At 35.2% G+C, this 21,445-nt stretch overlaps 1 protein-coding gene across 4 annotated transcripts in view; it reads right to left on the bottom strand.

Annotated features, from left to right (window-relative positions):
- The window catches only part of COL11A1 (collagen type XI alpha 1 chain), a 136,801-nt gene that overhangs the window by 49,722 nt on the left and 65,634 nt on the right, over nucleotides 1-21,445 (bottom strand). For all 4 annotated transcript variants that reach the window (XM_030455015.1, XM_030455017.1, XM_030455014.1 and 1 more), the window contains 15 exons: nucleotides 21,212-21,265; nucleotides 21,087-21,131; nucleotides 19,909-19,962; nucleotides 19,400-19,444; nucleotides 17,880-17,933; nucleotides 16,344-16,388; nucleotides 14,726-14,779; nucleotides 14,602-14,646; nucleotides 11,526-11,579; nucleotides 10,486-10,593; nucleotides 9,108-9,161; nucleotides 6,208-6,261; nucleotides 4,130-4,174; nucleotides 3,946-3,999; nucleotides 3,806-3,850 (listed from right to left, as the gene is read on the bottom strand). In XM_030455015.1, coding sequence (XP_030310875.1) covers nucleotides 3,806-3,850; nucleotides 3,946-3,999; nucleotides 4,130-4,174; nucleotides 6,208-6,261; nucleotides 9,108-9,161; nucleotides 10,486-10,593; nucleotides 11,526-11,579; nucleotides 14,602-14,646; nucleotides 14,726-14,779; nucleotides 16,344-16,388; nucleotides 17,880-17,933; nucleotides 19,400-19,444; nucleotides 19,909-19,962; nucleotides 21,087-21,131; nucleotides 21,212-21,265 — 810 coding nt within the window. The remainder of the gene's footprint in view (nucleotides 1-3,805; nucleotides 3,851-3,945; nucleotides 4,000-4,129; nucleotides 4,175-6,207; nucleotides 6,262-9,107; nucleotides 9,162-10,485; nucleotides 10,594-11,525; nucleotides 11,580-14,601; nucleotides 14,647-14,725; nucleotides 14,780-16,343; nucleotides 16,389-17,879; nucleotides 17,934-19,399; nucleotides 19,445-19,908; nucleotides 19,963-21,086; nucleotides 21,132-21,211; nucleotides 21,266-21,445) is intronic.

Below are 21,445 nucleotides of genomic sequence, written 5' to 3'. Positions count from 1 at the left end.
CAATTATAATATATATATGAACTTAGCAGATAATTTCTAGTTGTAAGTATAAAGCCTCATCTCTGTTGCCATGGATATTGGTAGCAATAAATACTGGTAACACCAAATCCCATGGGTAGACATTGGAGGGGATTTCCTGAAGCCAATGGTGTCTTGTGTAGGAATGGAATAAGAAAAACTAAATATTACTTATATAAAGAATGCCTCCATCTGATCCCTGAAACTGTGCATAATAAAGTAGCAATTAATGGTGACTAAGAAGCATTGTTTTCTTTGTTGCATAAGACATGGGAATTAATTTATATATAGTCTGGTGTTCTTTTTGAGTCCAACATTCTTACAATGTGACAGTACTTCTAGCCAGTACAACAGTACACACTTAAAAATAGACGCTTTCAGAGTTACCAGGGACTAAATACAACATTCTTGCTATCATGAAAAACAGTTGAGATAGCTGGAAAAAAATAATGATGCATGAGCTTTTTACTTATATACTTTTGTACCCACACACATATACAGAATGAGAAAATTTTCATGCAACATGGTTTTACATATTTAGTTAAAGATATGTGAGTGCATTGTGTATGTATGTGTATGCACATATACATGTATGCATGCACATATATCCAAATTCATCTACACACACTATTATTTATACAAAGTGCTAGCTTAGATGACTGTTCCTAAAGTTGTCACCAAACAAAACAGAGGTCAGCTTTTAAAATTTATCACTGCTGGAAAGGATTATAGCCGCTTATTGAAAGTATTTTTCCTGTTTAGTTTCTAGTGTGCTAAGTAAAAGAGTAGAAACCTGGAAAATCTTTTTTATTCCACATGGTAGAGCCATGTACCCTAGTCATTCTAGTCCAAGTTTTTATTCTGTTCTCCTTGGTATATGATGTCTAGTTTTGCTAAGACATTAGCTGTCAAAATAAGTTAGAAATAATTTGAAGTCTGATGAAAAGGCCTTGAAGAAGCAGGCTGGAGCTGCAAAATTATGCTACCCTTTTTCTCCTCTGATAAAGCACTGCTTTTGTGTCCATAAGCCTGATTCATTAAAGCTCAGGATCACTTCCAGACTCTGCAGTGGGTGAAGTAAATGTATCTGTGGGAGAGGATCTCATGTTCTCAACCTAGAAGAATTCACACCAAAATGAATCTTATTCCAGGGCAGACCTTTATGATACTGTAAAATTAAATATGAGTGAAGGAAGTGCTAGGTAAAGAGAGAAATCTTTATGATCTTATTGCACTTTTTAAAATTTTTTATTTTTCCCTCCTCCAAAACAGGTGTAAAGTTGTTTCTGAAAGCTCTGCAGCAGACAACAATGTTCTATGTTCTATGGTCAGTGTTTTTTTCTTTTCATTCTGGTGTCTGTGCACAAAACCTTATTTCATTTGCCTCCAGGTATAAAATAAAGCATAAAGTTTCAAAAAAAGAGGGAGCAGTTTTATAAAGGAAAACTATTAAAACTGACAGAGTCACTGTACAAAAGATATGAAAGAATATGGTCCCTTTCAGGAATTGCATTTTAATGCAACTGATGCTGCACCTTTCTCATAAATTTCCACTCTACTTTGATCCTCTCACCCTGAGGCTTTTTTAAAGAAATAAGATGCTTCTTTAAATTAATTTTTTTTATTTTTATTTGCAATGTGGCTTGCAAATTTCAAGCCAGTGGGCTAATGGATTGTGTGAAAAAAGTGCTAGACTAGTAACAGCATGTTATCACAATTACATTTTCCTTTTTATCATTACATTTCATTTTAACAGTAGATAGAACAGACTATTTAATGTTTACACATTTGGTACTTGAAGTAGTCTCAGCAGAGTGGAAATGACAGGGGTTTTTTGTGTGAAATTCATCCCATAGGGAAGCAGATTCCTCACACTTGTATTACACAAGTGATCTGAGATGTGGTGCTCTGCAATTCTTCATCTGTTTGCTCTAATCAGTTTCTCTCCAGGGATGCCTTCATTTTGGATTGATCTGCTCATTGTTTTCAGTCCCCCCCACAGCTTGTCTTCCTCATAACCTTTTGGAGCTGCCAGAAAAGTCCTGCTTTGCACAGCTCTGCTAGTCACCTTCTGGAAGGCTGCCTCTGAGGTTCCCCCTCAGTATAAAACAATCTACTGCTCCTTTCTTGGGCTGTGCCTAGTTCTCTATATACAACATTGTAGTTTATTCACTCAACTCTTGAATCTCAGCTTCCTGCCACTGCATCTCTCTTATGTGTCACATCCTTGCTGCTTCACTCAAACCTTCCACATTGTTTTCACATTGTGTTTAGCTATATATAGTGATACTTCCAAATTCTTATGGAAGCCTCCCTTGAAGTGTTTCCTTCCATATATCCTGGCTACAGTCTACCCACCACACCTCAACTTCCTGCCTGTTCTACTCTGCTTCTCCTCTTTCCTGCAAAGACTGTTGTCCTGCTCGAGTAATTACTGTCTTAGGATAGTTAAGTAATATTCTGCTTCACAAGTGAAAGAGCTAAAACAATGAGCGTGGAAGGTTTTTAGTAAACTAAAACTTTTGTTTCCAGTGTACTTGGTATTAATTTTTTGGCATATGCTTTAATGGCTTTCAGTTAAAAAAAAGGAATTTTTAAGCAGAAAAATGTGACATTAAATATGCATATGTGCATTTCTTTAGGTATCTGCAACAGAAAAATATTTATTAATACTCAGCTTGCAACTTCTAAGGGTAAACCCAGCAAAACTAACCTTAACTGCTTTCTGTAGACACACAAACTGAAAATTTTAGATTTCGAGAACACACTCACACCACACTCATTTTATCAGTAGTCTTATGGATGTCCCTGTCTCAATAATCAACTCAATCAAACCAAGTGGTCTCATTCTATGGCCTTTTTCCTTTTGCTTAGTCATTCTAGCAAAAACAGTTTCCTGTTGTCCTGCTGGTATGGTTACAGCAAGTATGCATGTATTCCACAAGGAAAGAGTGTAATAAGGTGAAATTATGGAATGGTGAAAAACGCACAAGGAGCTCCCTCCTGAAGAGTAAGACTTATGGAGATCATTGTGTGGGTGCTGGGAAAGGAATTACAGATTTCTATTAAAAAGGGTAGCATTTTAATGAAATATGACTAAAAAAGGAAAGTTTGTTCTTAATCTTTGCAAAAATAGAGAGCATGTCCACTTAAGCTATCCAACTTGGTTTTCAAGTGCTGCTATTATAAATTTAATTTATTCATATTGTTTTTCTGTATACTGCTGTGCAATGGACTGACTGTATATTGAATTTTTGTATTGATTGGGAATACAATAGCAAGCAGAAAATTTCAACAGGCACAGTAGGATTTCTCAAGCACACATAAAGTAGGTTGAAGAGAATTTTAGCTGAAATGAACAAAAAGAAATCAGCTCCTTCAACTACAAAGCTTCTGGAAGTGGCCTGAGGTATTTTTAAAACTCATAAACAAACATTATGCTGCAGTTAAGGTGTCATTCTTGAGAGAATATCCTGATAACCACAACTGTAGTTTGCATGGATATATACACAGTGCATGGATATAACATGAAGTGTGTTTGTGTTCACTGTGTCCTGTTCATACAAAACTGAGTTACATATGGAAGAAGCTTTCAGGAAATTTCAGCTTCCCCATTCATAACTTTGTAAAAAGCATCGTTGGAACAGGTTTTGTTAGTTCTACTTACTCTTGTTGAAGAAAGGCAAAGACACCAGAGGGAGAGCTAAAAATAGAACAGCCCTACCACCCAAATAATACTCCCACATAGTGGGAAAAACAACATTCACATAAATAGTTTTTCACATACCCTTTCACCTGGTGGGCCAGGAGGACCATCGTTGCCTGAAGTACCCTAGGAAGGAAAGACAAGACGTTCAAAGATTACACTTCTATTTTATGTAAAAGAAACATCCTGCAGGCAATCTACGCAGCGTGCTTGACTATTACCTTTGGACCAGGTTTGCCAGTGGGGCCTCTGGGGCCTCTTGAGCCTCTCGGACCCTGTCAATTTAACACAGATGAGCTTGAGGGTAAATACTGCTTAATATAATCAAATCAAAATAGTTCTTCACAGTATAGCATAGGCAATTAATATAGGAAAGCCTCTAAATTACAAAGCAAAAATACATACTGTTGGTCCTCGCTGTCCCCTGGGGCCTGGTTTGCCATGTAATCCCTGCAGAGAAAAGTTCACAGAAATTATCTTAGCAGACACTGTATTTGTGAGATAAAAGTTTGGGGTTTTTTTACTGAAGTGGGGGCAGATTGCAACTCTCTTAGGTTTAAATGTTATCTTTAAGTATTTATTTTGCATTTCAATTTACAGAATCATTGTCAATGAAATTATCTTTCTGAACTCACCGGGACTTCTAGATAAATGCATCAACTTTGCCCCAGAGTCATACTCTGTCATAAGACATTAGAATATTTTAAATGAGTTTAAAATAGTAGTGAAGATGGAACACAATGAGCACAGTGGCTCTGCAGCAGTATAAAGGATGATTTTCAGTGTAATAATAGCCTTGAAGACAAAGTTCCCAGGTTCCCATGAACAGCTCCACAGGTTAACAGAGCACTGAATGGGCAAATCTCTATTTTATAATAGAAACAGGGACTGTAGAACCAGCCAAGATCCTGCATGCTTTCACAGAAATGCAGAATTTGCCAGAATACTGGCCCTTAACTTTTGCTTCCATATATCTCCTAATCATACTCAACAGATTTCTTTCTTTAGCTTTAGTATTGATATGCATATTGTAATGAAAAATTTTTAAATTCAGTGAGGTGTTTGTCAGGTAGAAAAAAGAACCTGATGACAGGTAAAAGATCAACAGAAAATCAGAAGATATATTTTAGGATAATGTACACATCTGTTTTCTTGGAGGTCTTCTTGTGTTGTTTCTTAATACTGATTTTACTTCAGTTTTTAAAATTAAAAAAAAATGTGCTCTTAAAAGTGCTAAAGAACTTATGGACTTCTCAGCAACTATGACTGTTATTCCTGATACCAGTGTGTGGTAGCATAAAACACAATGATACACCTTTGGGGAAGTTCAATAATAGTATCTGATTCACATTACAAAACCAGCACTTACTATCTCACTGATGATCAACATAATACTTAAGTATGCATGAAGTTATTAATTATGTAGTTAGAACTGTAGCTTAATTCAAAACCTTATGAAGGCCTGATAATGGAGCAATATAATTAGATTTCAATAATTTTAAGTCTAGTCTTTGATGTTATAATTTCATTTATTTTTTCACTGATATCTTAATCAGCAGTCATATCTCACTTTCCCCAAAAAGGATGAACTGAACATTATTTCATTGCTTGTGCCTGTCCAAAACAGCATACTTTACCTCAGCTAAAATAATACCATGATAATTTAAACCATATATGAGCAATGCAAACACAATTGGATTTCATATGTTTCATCTTAAAATAATGAATTTCTGCTTGCTTTCCTGCTTCAAATTAAAATGGATTCTTAGGAACACTAATATGTATTACTTCAGTTGACTTTAAGTTGTCATCATCTACGAGTGTTGACTCCTTTTAATACCATCATCCTAAAATGTTCTGCAACATAAAACTGAGCTACAGAGACAGGAGCACAGTGACCTTGTTTCTAAAGTATATTTACTTTTGACAGTTTGAAGAGTATGCATAACAGATTTTTTCTCACCTCCTTCAAGTAAATGAGGCAACAAAAGTTATCATGTTACATCTATTTTTAATATATCTAATAGTACACATTCTTCATTTTCTCTGGTATATTTTGCACTTTAAAGCTCAGCCTATAAAAAAGCTCATGGAAAACCAGAATCCTTATGAAATACAAGTTCAGTTTTCTTGAGGGTAAATTGCATGGTAGACTGGTAATTCATGGCATACCAGAAAATAGTCAAAAGTGATGCTGCAAAGGTAGTTCCTCATCACTGCTTCAAATATATAACTGTGTTTATATATACAAAGTATATCTACAAAGTGACAAAATGTCTGAGTTCCTGTATGTTTAGATTAAAACCTTAAAGAATGAGAAAAGCTGTCTTAGTATGTCCTGTTTTATAAAACCGTAGAGGCTGATTTTAAGTGTGAAAAGTCTATTTTTATAGTTCTTAAGATAGTAGCTTGTATCCTTAGGTTTCAGTGTCTTTCCATAATACTAAGTACAAAAATTGTTATGCAAGCATGAATTATCATACCCTTGCACCTTTCTCTCCATTGGCACCTGGAAATCCTGGGAAACCAGTTGAACCCTATGTAAGAAATTAATGCAAAAATCAGAGGATATCAATAGTAAAACAATAGTATAGCCAATATTTTTTTTGTATGTAAAGTATACCTTCAAAGTCATGTACACTGTACACATCAAACTTGCAAGTGTGACAGCTCTGATAAATAGCTGTAAATTAACTTACCGTAATGCCTCAAGTCCAGAGTACATTAAAAAAAATCAATGTATAGAATGCATATTATTAGTCATCTTACTAGGCAATATAGCATAAATTAAATCTGCAACAGTAGGAAAGAAATTATCAGTAACAGTCCACTAGAAATAAGTATCATAATGAAAACAAACAAACAAGGGCCTGTTGTCTCACAGTAAATTAATTCTTTTATAAAACTTCATACTAAATGATTGTAAGGTGTTGCCATAACTGAACAGTGGTCCTCTATTCACTTTACTGAGCTATAAATTACATCAGGTGCTTTATTCATTGCAGGCTGACCACTGGCCAGTTTCATTTCTGATAAATGCAATTTGTATGTCTGTTTTGTTAGCTTTCTTCCTGCTAGCTACTCAGCCTAATCTGAAATTTCTTCTTTATTTCTGATATACAGGTCCAGAGAGACAGGAGTCTTAGTACCTGCCATGGTGCTAACTTGTCATAAAGGACTTGGGGCCAAGGAGGTGATAGAGTTGATGAAATATGCTTAAGTGATCGATAAAAATCAAAAAAGTGTTTGTTTGGTTTGGTCATCCACGAAAACTACTGGCCATACTCCCAGCTGTGATAGTATCTATATCTGTGCAGCTTGCTATTAGCATTTTAGTGGAAAATAATTTGGATATAACAAAAACTTAAATGATAATTTCTTGGTGTTCTTCTTTGAAACGGCACTATTTTTCTTTCTTTTCTTTTTCTTATTTATGTTTTCCTGTAATGAGTCTTATTACACAGAACCATTGCAATTATCCACTAATAATTTAATGGCAGTATAACTTCACTGACACTGATTCTAATGAAAACCTGACTAATACTGGTGAGAGAAAGGTAAGAGATCCTTTCACCTTCCCTCTCCTCTCTTCTTCCTTCCCTTTCCCCTCCCCTCCTCTCTTTTTCCTTTCGCTTTCCTCTTTCCTTCCTTTCCATTTCCCTTCCCTTCCCAATTTGACACTGGTTACAACTTAAAATGTAAGCAAAACTGTGAAAATTCTCCATGAAGCCCAAGCTTGTCCTTTACAACCTCTAATGACAGCACTAATATGAGTTGATTGTAGTATCTTCTATATACATTACTTTTTGCTGTGCTAATAGGGATGGGAGAGGAGAAAAATATATGGTGAAAATTATCATATAATAGCACTACCCTAAGAACCCTTCTCAGAGAAAAAAAAATAATGAAAAGCATGTAACTGACAAAAAGAACACTGTGAACCTTCTTGACAATACTGGAACAAGATTTCTTATTTGCTTTACACAGCTCCTATGTTTTTCTGCTGCTTCTTTTTCTCTGTTATGTTAATTTGAACTGGACTGTGAATAAGTTTCTAAATAAGTCTGTAGTGACTTGGTACATTGTGGCTGTTATTAGCCTTCATCGAAGTTAAAGTGACAAATTAGAAGAGCAAACAGTGAATTCAATTTGCCAACTATTTTTCAACTTTAATGTGATTACAAATTTAATGTAATGAAATTCTTGATCAATTCTTTGCTAAAAAAGAAATAAGCAGTTTTTATTTGATGTGTCACATCATTTTTGTTCTTAAAACTGAATAATGTAAAATCTCTTTGATCATATCCTTTTTAAAAGACAGTTCTAAAGGAGAACAAAAAGAGACTGAAATCTTAAGACATTTGAGAAAAGAAACAGCAAAAAACTATGTTTGTCAAGGCAAATAGTTTTCATTAATATTTTCTATAGATTGTTTTGAACACAGAGTGTTCAATGAATATGCAATTGTTCAGATAGTTCAGTCACTTGACTGAGAAGGGCCAAAGGATAGGCCAGAGTCAGAAAAACACTTTGCTTAGCCAGACATGAAGTTGTATTTCTTCCAAAAAACCATCATTTCAGATTTTATAATAAAAGTAGGTCGCAAAGTAGAGCAAAGTCAATTATTTTACTGCAGGTTCAGTTTTGTAGAAGGGCTAAGGGATTCTCTTAATAGCACTATTTCCCTAGATCAGTAATCTTTGAGACAGCCTGAAAATGCAATGTCACCCTAATGCCCTCCTCTACACTGGGAAATGTCAATAGAATTACTTTTTTATTCCACGTTTTCTTGCTCACTAATCTCAGAAAAGAGAGTTTGCAGTAAATTTAGTGTGCTCCTTTCCTATGTAGTTTTGTATTGCAATCAAAACATAAAACAGCTGAAGGATAGATGTAGGCATATAAATCAGCCAAGGGTAGGGTTTTGTCATGTTGGTTGTGACAGAAGCAAAAGGAAAACATGTTGAAACTTGAAAATTACATGTTTCAAAGAAATGGAATCCTCGAACTACAGGGGAAATTACCATTGCTAATCAGCATCCACTAAGTGATCAATATAATGCTCATACTCATATCAGCACTTCCTTCATTTTCAAATTGTTTAATGTATGCCAGTCTGATGTCTGCACAAAACCACAACTCACAAGAGGATGGCAAAGATATGAAAGCAGTAAAGAAGAGGAAGGACAGTACTCCTTAAAAAGCTTGCCTTAGGGTCCCAAAAATTTTGAAGATTTTACTTTAGAACTTGATTGCCAAGAAAGAAAATGGAAAATAACCCTTGCCTTGATGTCTACACCCTGGTTACTCCAGCACACAAATAAAATAACTAGCAATGTAACTAATGTCGAATCACAAGATGTACAGCTCATTTACAGCTCACCTTTGGTCCTTGTCTTCCTGGATATCCTGGCAATCCAGGTACACCAAGCTTACCCTGCAATAAGAATGAAGTGTCAGATTTTATTCTATTCTCCTTAGTGGTTCAGAAAACTTCTCTAGAAAACATTTTTTCCGCAACCTAGTGATGATATTTTATGGTATATACTATTCAATTAAATAAATTTACCATTTTAACTGTTAATAACAAGTGGGCTTAGTTCTCTAAACTTGAAATCCCACCCCAATGAATGTTTTCAGCAAACCACAGTGTCTTTTTTTTGCACTCCCTGAAAGGTTGTGTGGTGCTCAGGTCATTAAACTACAAATACTGTCTTGAAAATCAAGGTGTTAATAAGTTTAACAGAGTAAATCCTTTTAATTTGAGTGACAGCTGCTACATTTTCCACAGATTTTTCATGAATACACATTTGAAGAATCAACTTTTTTCTTGAACAGTTTTAAGCTATTTGAGAATATGATAAATATATCCCACTATTTGCTGATAATAGATTTGTCAACAAACATTACCACATTGCTATATTCAGAAAAAACAACAGGATGACTAGTCAGATCAACACTGACATTAACCATTCTTACAAATGAAATACAGTACTCTGTCCCATTAAGTTGACCTCTTTAGACTGCTGAAGGTTGAGTGGTGGTTTGAAACTTTCAAAGGCACTTTCAAAGTAGTTTCAGTCTTTGAAAGATGGAAATATGCAGAAGAATCTTCTTTACTAAGCAAACCCAGCCCTAGATCTACTTAGGGAAGAGAATTTTCTTGTCATGGGATAAGTTGAACATAGAGAATAGGAGACTACTCTGGTACTGCCATTACTGTGGAAGAGCAGTACCGCTGCATTAAATAAATCACAAAAATGTCAAGGAAATAGGACATTGATAACTGGTCTTACAGGCACTTTCCTAATATTGTGGGAGTTAACAAAGATTATTGCAGTCTTTTCACTTAAATAACTAGTATAGGACCAACATCATAGGATTCTCCTCTGATATTCTGGCCAAGTATCCACAGAATATCCACAGAACCTGTCCAACTTTCAGAGGGCAAGAAAAATATAAATTTTTGTACGAAAAGGGAACATTTTGTATCTCCAGTTCCAAGCCCAGCTAACAGTGTTATCAACACCAATATTTTTTTCAAATCTCTTCCTTTAATTGGGCTTCAGATTCTAGATTTGAGACTGCCCTTTTATATACGTGCAAAATAGTCATTCCCAATACTTCTTCAACTCCACTGGTCTTTTGTAGCTCAAAAAATCTATTGTTAGGTAGATAAAGATTTTGCAGATCTGGTGGCTTGTTTTCAGTGATAAAGATCATGGGCTCCATCTATTTTATGTTGATATCTGGCTACTGACCTTCTCCCCAGCTGGACCAGCAGCACCTGGGTCCCCAGATGGACCTGCTCGACCTTTTGGACCTTCTGGACCATCTTCTCCTCGTGGGCCTGGCTGACCAACTTCTCCCTAAAATAACAACCACCTTATAAATATGGAAAAAGTTGCCTTTATTTATGTATTGGAAAGGCTAACTACAATTACCTAAAAAATAAGTTTTCAGTAAATGTAAATTAGAATCAGGATGATAGAACCATGTAACAGTTTGGATTGGAAGGGACATTAAAATGTTATCAAGACCAACCAACCTGAAAAGTACAGGGATATCTTCAACCACATCAAGCTACTGAAAGCCCTGTTAAGTTTCCAATTAGGAATAGCACTGCTTATGTTCGTTGTATAAATGCAAATACATTTAAATGAGGCACTGAATTTTACTTGCACAAGTGTAAGAGCTCAGTCACCTTGCCTGAAGAGAGAAGTGTTTTTGAATTGTGTTCTTATTTTTCCTCCCTGAAATTTTTGTGAAGGCATTCTGACAGTCCACAGAAAGAAAAATGACTGCCTCCAAATACTTGTGTGGATACCATAACCCCAGTTATTTATGTATACAGACAACCTATACAACTGTCCCCATGAAAGTAAATATGTGCTTGTTGGGCTGAATATACAATATTTTGGCAGATATTTTCAAGATACTGTGTTGGTATGGAAACACCTTTATCCTGGATAAATTAATTTTCTTCAGGAAAATACTGGAGACCTAGGAGTGTGGAAAAAATATTCCCTTAGAAGAATTTCCCCTAGGAAGAATTAACTGTGGCACACTTATAAAAAGAAGAGAATGTCAATCTTGGATATCCTTAACTAAATGTGTGCCACAGTTAATTCGCAAGAACCAAATCTCTGGCTCAAAACTGTGAATGCTCAGAGAATTGAAATATTTTAAGCTACTAGCTTGTATTTTACTCTTTGTTTAAATTTATTTGTTGACTTCAGTAATCCTTTCAAAATAATACTTAAATTTTTGAAGAACATATGGGCTGTGAGTAAACACTTACCCTATCACCTTTAAGACCCATGTCACCTTTAAATCCTGGAAAGCCATCTTCACCCTAAAAAGGCAGAAATACATGTAATGACTTTTAGTGATAGAAAGGAAATTTTTTTTCTGCAGACAGAATAAAAACCAAAGAATTTGAATAGAAGAGTGAGAACTTCAAACAAGAGAAAATTTAATGTGTCTATTGCTATTTTAGAGAAAATGTATCAGGTACACTACAGACAATGTCTTTTTAGTTTGACAATTTCTAGTGCCAGAGACAAAACAATTATTCTGATCTAACATGAATCAATTTGTGAAGTCCTTTCTCAACTCCCAAGCTTTTTTTTCTTTGCTATTATTCTTTTTAAAAAGGTAATTCATTCAGTTAACAAAAAAAATTGTGACAAATTATTCAGTGTTATTCCTTTTTGATAGCAGAAACTACCTTTTATTTAATTTTTATTTTACATTAATATTAATAGCATCGTGCAATTTTTATATATAAAAAGCTTGTCTTAATGGCGACATCTTAATAAAAGACCTATCTTAATGTTCATAACCTAAAAGAAAAAGTAATAATTTGCATACAGGTGCGCATTCTTGTTATTTGTAGTGAGAACTACTTATTTACTGCCTAGTAGATTCTGGCAGAGAATTTACTTCAAGAATTTTAATAGGTCTCCATGCTGAAGTGCAAGCCAACAGTACTTTGACACCTTAATTTACACCTGTAGTTAGTTTTAGATACAAAGAGAAAACTTCAGAGCTGTTCAGTGAGGTTGTTCATGAATTGCAGTAGCGTAACTGATCAGCTTTGGTTTCCCTCTTTCTTAATCTAACCCATCATACAACTACTATTCCAATACCCAGACAAGAAAGATTATGGACTTAATTTTTATTCAATATCCATTTTTACCTGATGCTTAATTATAACATGTTAGCAAAAATCTTTGTGATGAATGAGCACCAAGTAAAATGTTTTACTACGGTGTTAGGTTTTTTTATATGCTGAAGTAATATTGCTGACTTGGAATCTGAGTAATAGTTGGACCATCAATAAAGCCAGGAGAAAAAAAAAAAAAGGCTTTCTGTTCTTTCTGTTTCATTCTCACTTGGAAGAGAAGTTTGAATATTGCATTCCTGGGCCCACAAAACCCTTATCTTTTCCTTGATAAGCAGCTGGGGTAGATTGGAAGGCTAAAGTAATTCTGAGTCCGTTCAGTCATGCTGCATGTAACCACTAATCCTGAAAAGGGTGATGGCTATGGATTTGCTAATGGTAAGCAGCTAAAAAAAAAGGTGAGGAGAAATTGAAATTTTAAAAAAAATCAAATATATATTTGTTAATGTAAAAAAAGATGAAGTAACCCAGAAGTTGAAAATAAATATTTTAAAAACATTCTAAAAGCAGAATGATTTCTAGATGGTGAAACTGAATGTTATATTGTCATCTTATATTGCAAAATTAAAATTTCAGGGTAGGCTTTCTTAAATTCAGAGTGAGGTGAAAAAGATAGATTACAGAACACATGGAAAAAGATTTAGTTGCTCAGTTATGGCCATGGACAGTAACAACTATATGAGAACACTTTGCAGCATATAAAAAAGGACTATGTGACAGTACTGAACAAATGACTGCCAAATAAACTGAAACTCTCCTTCAGCTTTCATGGTGAGGTTCCAGCTATGGAGATCTACAAAAACATGATTTTATTCCATGTAGGAAGAAGGAGATTAATGCTCTATTCCCTCTTTTGCTGTTAAAAAAATAAAAAATTGCTAAAGAGTTCTAGTGACATTTACTGGTCAGTACAGAGATGGACTGGGACTCTTCCAGACCTACAGATGATTTTCTGAATGATCAATTTATTTCTGTCTCTTACAATGCTTTCTCCCCAGTGGAATCTGAATAATTTGAGTAGAAAAGGCACTTCAAAGCACTCTCATGACAGTCTCTAAAATATATTTGTGTGATCTTTTGAGGTATTCAGTACAGTTCAGTGTCTTAATGCAACTGTGAGATCAGCTTTTAAGAACATAAATTTTGTGAAAATTATACTAACCAGTATCAATTGACACACAAATATATATGCACACATATATTAAGATTATACGTGAGACCTAGCTGGATATCACTCAAAAAGGCAAAAGCAAATTGGTTTTTTGAACTCTCCAGTCTCCACAGGTATTAAATGCACTCTTTTCCAGTTTAGATTTAATGAGCAACTCTAAAATGAGTATGCAGACCAGACAAACTGGAAAATCTGGAGATGTACAGCCGCTCTTGGCATCTAGGCCTGAAAAACTGATCTCTAGTGCTGCAATCAAGGATTTTTGGCGAGTGATTCTTCTGCTTTAAAAATAGCTATAAATATATACACAGTAGCCACTAGAGCCACACAACTGAATTTGCCTGTGTGGTTAGGAGATAGAACTAATAGTATTTTTAATTTGTCTCCCACTCTGAGTACTGAGGAAAATGGGAATTTAAACCAATTCTGGCTATAGATTCAGCCATTGCAGACCATCAGAAGTAAGTAGAGACTCTGGTACTTGGCATTTGCTTTAGTAAGAGTATCACCGGGATGTCAACTCTTTCTTTATGTTCACATATATGCTTCTGATGGGGGTTGTCCATCACTTTGGCAAAACCGAATTCTTGGGACAAAACCACTTGGAGCCCAGAAAGCACTTGGAAGATGTACACAGAAAATAACTCCAGCCTCAGGCACTATCAAAATAGTTAAAATAACACTAATATTACAAATCTCTCTGATGCACAAACTCCTCAGTATTCACAACAATATCTACAAAAAAGAGAGGGAATGTCTAAATCTCTGCTTAAAAGCACCTTAGAGGAAGTTACTTAAACTGGTGGGAAACCATTCTAATTACTGAAGGTTTTATATTTACTTTGTATCACTGTAAATAACCATGGAGGTCACTAATTGATGAACTGGGTACTCAGGGTAAGGCAAAAATCAACTTCAAACTGCTGCAAGAGAAAACTCACTGCAATGAAGGCAACAGGTGTTGCAGTGAAATTAGGAACACAGAAAAAAAGGAAAGGAAATAAATGCAGTAAAATTTACCTTTTCACCTTTGGATCCCTTGAGACCACGCACACCATCAGCTCCCTAAAGAAAGAGAATAAAGAATTACTCACATACTTATATCCCAAAAAGGGGTGGGGGAGAAATACAGTAATTGTCTTACCTTTACACCACGGGGACCTGGATAGCCAATGGGACCCTGAGGACCTGGAGGCCCCTAAAATATATTAGAGCAAAAAACCTTTTTTTGTCAAGTACTTAGTTAGCAAGCAGTTCTCTTCTGAATCTAAGCCTTGTTCTTTCACTATTGTGCAGAGGTCTTGTGTGAGACATCAAAATAGCACTGGGCTGGTTGCCACTAAGAAAAGTCATGGTACCAAAAAGCCATGTGGTATGTGCTTCAATGTCACTATAAAACTATTAATAAAATTATGAACTTGGCTCTATTTGTATATTTGTGAAGCCTCTATTCACGATATAAATGTCAAAAATATAAGTAACTGAAAAATGTAACAAAACCCCACATACAAAACGACACCAATTAGAAGGCAGTGGTGTCTTACCATAGAAATGTTTTTTTGTTAATCAATGACGCAAGCCAAAAATAGAGATCAAAATAATATTAATAAGAAAAATTATGATAAAATAAAAAAGATATTAAAAACCAGAAATCTAGAAGGCTCATGGTGCTATCACAATTGGTTGGTGTAAGGATGCTGTTATTTACTGTTTGACAAGCATTTTTAAGTTGTTTAACTTCACTAATATGAAATGCACCGGCAGTGTGCGTTTTGTAAATAGTGAATGCAAGGAAGCCTTGAAATATATATATATGTATCCGAGTCTGAGCTGCTTTGCTGATTCTCTGATGTCTGAGATGAACAAAAAACAAAGTCTTTCCCCAGTTGGACCATTGATAAGGTCTTTTCCCCTTTCCAACTGTGTCTTTTCACAAAATATTTAGACTCTTTACATCTCTGAGAAATAAAATATTCTATCAAATTTGGCTGAAATTGATCAATAAATTCAAAAGGCATAAGGAAGAAGTGACCTGTACTTTCAAAACATAGTTGTATAAACATTATTTTCTTAAGAAATCAGGATAAAATCTACAAGCCTCTAACAGAAAATTATATTTTAGACAAAGAGTAATATGCTGCTGTCAGTGGAACTACACTTTCTGAAATATTATATTCATTAATTTATTCTTTCATCCTACTTATCCAGAATGTAACCATTAATATTGCCACTGAAATCAGTACTGCAACTCAAACTGATTTCAGGTGCTATAAGGGCTGCTATTCTTGATAAATAAGGGTCAATACTGAGGAAGTAGAACACTCTAAAGAGTCCCAAAACCCTTCAGTGCTTCATAAAGAAATAAATTATTTTTCACTGGTTGAAGGTTACCTACAAAATACAATGGGCATGCACACATTTTTAAATCTGCAAAAACAAGGATCTGAAGAACCCTAACAGGCAATCTATACAAATGGAATTGTAAAATTCAAACTATTTGCCAGTTATCTTTAAAAAATGTATGCAACTTCTACTAACTGCCATTCTGTCAACTCCACAATCAGTTTCAATTTAAAAGAGTAATCCTATTATTATTTCAAATGTCTATAATACTTAGAATATAATAGAAATGTTTGTATGCACACAGACACTTTGAATATATGATGGGTTCTCTATTAGTTTAGTAAATATTTTTTTTGAGCAACAAATGTATCAAAAAGCTGAAAAACTATGCAAATAAATGAAAAAGTTTTAAAACTCACCAATGCACCTTTATCTCCAGACTGACCCTCTTTACCCGGATGACCCTGATTTAAAAGAAAAGTATCTGATTTCAAAAATACTCATTTTACAGCTGTGGCATTTTACTATAAAACCACAATTATTTAAACATTTGATTTTAAGGTCAGCAATCACCCTTCTTCTGTATTAGAATACACACACACCATTTTGAGGAAATATTTTCCTTTCGATACCTATTTGATTTACGTAACAAAAGGATAAAGGTTTTGAGAGCAAGAGGCTCTCAAACAAGCAAGGAGATTAATATTACAGCATGAAGATAGATATTTCTAAAAATTATTTAAAAGATTCTGGAAGTTATTGCAGAGGCTAACAGAATGCTGATCTAGTCTATTGACTGGGTGAGTTCTTAGATGCTGACTGGGGTCATCCCACCACAGTAGGCATGTATATAAGGTACAGGCCTGTGGTAAGACCTGATTATCTCTCATAGCATTTCCCCCCTGCTTTTAAGGCTTAGTAAAATGCAGTTTTAAAATAATGCTTATGTTTATAAATTGTTAATTGCTCCATTTAGAAAATTATTCAAGATACAGACTTCCAGGTGAACTACGATTGCATATCTAACATTCTCCACGAAAATGGTACTTTGGAAGGTAGAAGAGATACTGTAAGAGCCATGGGAACAATTTTGTATTTGTAATATAAGCATCTATACGTGAAACTTCTGCAGTCAGTTCTGTTGTTCTTATTGTAGCAAAATCCTACTGAAAGTCAGCATTAAAAAAATGCAAGTTTTACCTAAGAGAAAAATTGTAAGGGAAAATAGCATGAGGAGGAGAGAGATATTCCTAGAAGTCACAGACTGTCTAATGGATCTTGGTGGTATGAAAAAGATGTCTTTGCAAGAAAACCTGTGTATATAAATGTGATTATGAATAATGATTCCATTTATTTTAATGCCCAAACTGTAGGCAATGCTACTCAGGTGGTCACACTGTCTGTCTACATGAGTGAAAACAACTTTCACACTGAGCTAAGCTTTATTCCAGAGTAATCACAAGATTCTAAAGTTTGCCTTGTCCTCGGGCAAACAAGGAAAGAAGTAGCCCAAACATGTAATATGCACCTTAGGTCAGGAGGCAGAGAAAGATCTAGTCAGTTCTTTGTTTCCTTAGAAAACAAGATACCATTTTTACAGATGATTTGCTTTCCCATGTTGACATAGTAGGACTACAGTGAAACAATATCTGACCTGAGTGTCAATTAAGTTATTTACAAATCCCTGCAGATGTTTTGGATGCATTTAATCTGGAGACATATTTTAAAAGCCCACGGTCATGTTTAACAGCTGCTTCAAAATGTAATTGTTAGTTTTAACATCTCAAATCGTACAGTGGTTTTAGATTGATTATATAATTTTCACAACTAGGACTACCACTTCTACTACCACTCTTTCACTCTATACATTGCCTTTTTGCAACATAGGTATCCCAAAATATTTATTACTCGATAAGTGTTTAGATATTCAAGGGATGAAAAATTCCATTACTTACAGGAGGCCCATCGGAACCAGGAAGGCCAGGAAGGCCAGACTTGCCTTGAGGTCCCTACATGCAGTAACAGAAACACATCTCAAAACCAAAAGCAAGTATTCTATCATTTGCCAGGATAACGGAGGGTCATACCGGCTGAGGGCTGGTGCGTCCTAAACCAGCAAACCACTTTAAATCTTTTTACTATTTTAATCTCTGTTGAAACAACAGCCAACTCTAGGTGCAGAATAGTTATAAAAGAGCAGAGTAGCTATAAGAAAAATAATAATAATGGAAAAAAACCCCAAAACCAACAAACAGGAAAGAACAAACCCTGCCCATATCAAATACACTTTACTCTAAGAGCTAAGGATATGTAGTGTAGCAATACTTAAATATAAATATATTTAAATGTATTGAATTATAAATATATAAATCTAAACTAAATTATATGTGTAGTTATACTTAAATCCCTTCATACGAATATCAGGGATAAACCAAAAATATAACAAAACTAAACCCAGAAAGACACTATCACGCAACATAAAAGCACAAGGCCATTTCTTATAATCTTTAGCTGATACAAATCAACTGTGTTTGCCAATAAAGCACTTTCCTGAGAACAGGCTTCAGGAATTACCCTACGAACATGCACACACACAAGACAGGATGGGGAAAAATTTTCCATTGCACAAAATAAAACTAATGTTTAGAATTTAAGGAATAAGAGGATTCACCATATGAAAGATACCAACATTCATAGAACCCTAGTACTCAAAACTGAAAGGCATAGTACTTCTTTGTGAAAGCCTCTGGAATACACACATTGTGGAACTGGTCCAATTTGCTAGCATAGTACACAGCATAGTTCTAGCACAGACACACAGTTAGGTAAAAAGTATGTATATAGTTTAAAATTCCCTTCAATTTTTTTCTGGAGAGTGTACCAAACACTGAAGGGGAGCAACACTGAAGAATAATCAGGAGTACGACTTCAGTAAAGAGGGGAGAAAAGTAAAATCAGTGTGAAAATCAGTTTTTGAAATTAAAAGAAGATATCAAACCACCAGAACATGTACAAACAGATCAAGAAAAAGAACTCCAAGTGACACTACAGTATTAACTACACTGTAGAGGTATGTAAAAATATAATCCTTGAAAACAGGGAACAGAATCAGACTTGAGCAGCTAAAACGTTGTTATAAAAAGAGATGAATAAAAATAATTTACTCATCTTGCTGTGAAATTAACATTGAAGTATACACAGTGTAATATTGTGGATAGGATTCTGAGGCTAATAACAGAAAATTAATCCCAAATAAAGGGAAGAAATTATTCTTGTGAAAAAGTGTATATAAGAGGAAATCCAGGCCTCCATTGGCTATTAATTTACCTGATGATTTCAGGAAAATCTGGTAATTTTTATATCATACTATATTCTGGAAATACTATTCTGGAAAACATAGCAAAGCCCTTAAGCACATAAGCAAGGTTGTTGCACAGAACTGACTGTGAAATACCAGAATGATGCTGTAACTTACTTTTTCACCAGGAGGTCCAATAGGACCTTGTGGACCAGGAAGCCCCTATTAAAAAGTAACCAGTGTGAGAAAACAGGGAGAACAATATACATACATTCACCTTACTAAAGGTCCCTCATTCATCTGTTTAAACACATTGGCAAATACAAGTGTTTTTTTTTCCCCCTTACAAGATATATCAGGAGTTTTGTGTGAAACTTTTGCACAAGCCACTATTCTGGCAGTAGGTCTGTAACAAGATCCTATTCAGAACCCTCCTCCAGGTGTGGCCATTTCTGCTGCATTCCAGGAATTCTGAATGAGTCATTTTTCTCCTGAATGAAAAACGCTTCTGAAAGCTTCCTTGAAAACTCTGTTCCCCCTTCCCTCGGCTCATTTGCAGAATTATTTATGAAATCACTGAGGCTTTATCAATATTGCACATGAAAAACCAAATTTTTGGTAATTTCCATTCATTAAACATTTGCTGCATATTACAGAGTATTTCTTGAGAGTTATTTTACACTTACTTGTGGGCCTGGGATTCCTTGCTGACCAGGAGGTCCTGGTTCCCCTTGAGGACCCTATCATGCAAAAAAATACCAGGGCATTAGGTTTGTATTTCTGCACTACAGATCTTCATTGTCAGGATGAAAAGGAGTATAAACTGAACTTTGTTCCTCCCATGGTGTACCACCATCCAGTATATTTTTTCATGCTAATGAATATCACAGCCTTTTTTTCAATAGAGAGTAACAGCTCACACATAGGACCTAAACACTGGAGTCCATGGTGCTAAAGGGGCTTGAGAGAAAGCACAGTTAGGCCTTTTGCAGGAAAAGTAAGTAGTAGAATAGTAGAAGTAAGTAGTAGAATAGTAGAAGTAAGTAGTAGAATAGTAGAAGTAAGTAGTAGAATAGTAGAAGTAAGTAGTAGAATAGTAGAAGTAAGTAGTAGAAGTAAGTAGTAGAAGTAAGTAGTAGAAGTAAGTAGTAGAAGTAAGTAGTAGAAGTAAGTAGTAGAAGTAAGTAGTAGAAGTAAGTAGTAGAAGTAAGTAGTAGAAGTAAGTAGTAGAAGTAAGTAGTAGAAGTAAGTAGTAGAAGTAAGTAGTAGAAGTAAGTAGTAGAAGTAAGTAGTAGAAGTAAGTAGTAGAAGTAAGTAGTAGAAGTAAGTAGTAGAAGTAAGTAGTAGAAGTAAGTAGTAGAAGTAAGTAGTAGAAGTAAGTAGTAGAAGTAAGTAGTAGAAGTAACGGTAGAAGTAACGGTAGAAGTAACGGTAGAAGTAACGGTAGAAGTAACGGTAGAAGTAACGGTAGAAGTAACGGTAGAAGTAACGGTAGAAGGAAGTAGTAGAAGGAAGTAGTAGAAGGAAGTAGTAGAAGGAAGTAGTAGAAGGAAGTAGTAGAAGGAAGTAGTAGAAGGAAGTAGTAGAAGGAAGTAGTAGAAGGAAGTAGTAGAAGGAAGTAGTAGAAGTAAGAGTAGAAGTAAGAGTAGAAGTAAGAGTAGAAGTAAGAGTAGAAGTAAGAGTAGAAGTAAGAGTAGAAGTAAGAGTAGAAGTAATAGAAGTTTTCCACTTTGTATGCAAGATTATACTGAATCTGAATATTTTGATTGAAAATTCTATAGAAGGGATGGCACAGTAGCAGGGACAAGAGAACGTGAAAAGGATTCTTAGACTCTATACAATTTTTAATTTTCAGTTTACTTACCATGTTTCCTTTTGGGCCGGAAGGTCCATCAATACCTGCAATACCCTGAAAGCAAAAAATATAAATGTCAGTGGATATTCATTTTCCTCCTGTAAATTACAGGATACAAAACAGTTCATACGTACTGGTTGTCCAGGGGGACCAGGTGTCCCTCTGGGGCCCAGTAACCCCCGCGGACCCTGCAAGAGAAACTCTTATTAATATCTGCATGATATTAAGGGGAAAGGGAAGGGGAAGGTGAAGAGGTAGAAGGCAAGGGGATTGGGAAGGGGAATGGAAAGGGCAAAGGAAAGGGGATTGGAAAGGGGAAGGGGCAAGGGAAGAGGAAGGGGAAAAGGAAATGGAAAGGGAGAGGGAGA

The sequence above is a fragment of the Calypte anna genome, chromosome 8 (assembly GCF_003957555.1).
Source record: "Calypte anna isolate BGI_N300 chromosome 8, bCalAnn1_v1.p, whole genome shotgun sequence".
Taxonomy (NCBI): domain Eukaryota; kingdom Metazoa; phylum Chordata; class Aves; order Apodiformes; family Trochilidae; genus Calypte; species Calypte anna.
Note: the sequence above shows the minus strand (reverse complement) of the source record. Positions and strands in the feature narration are given on the sequence as shown.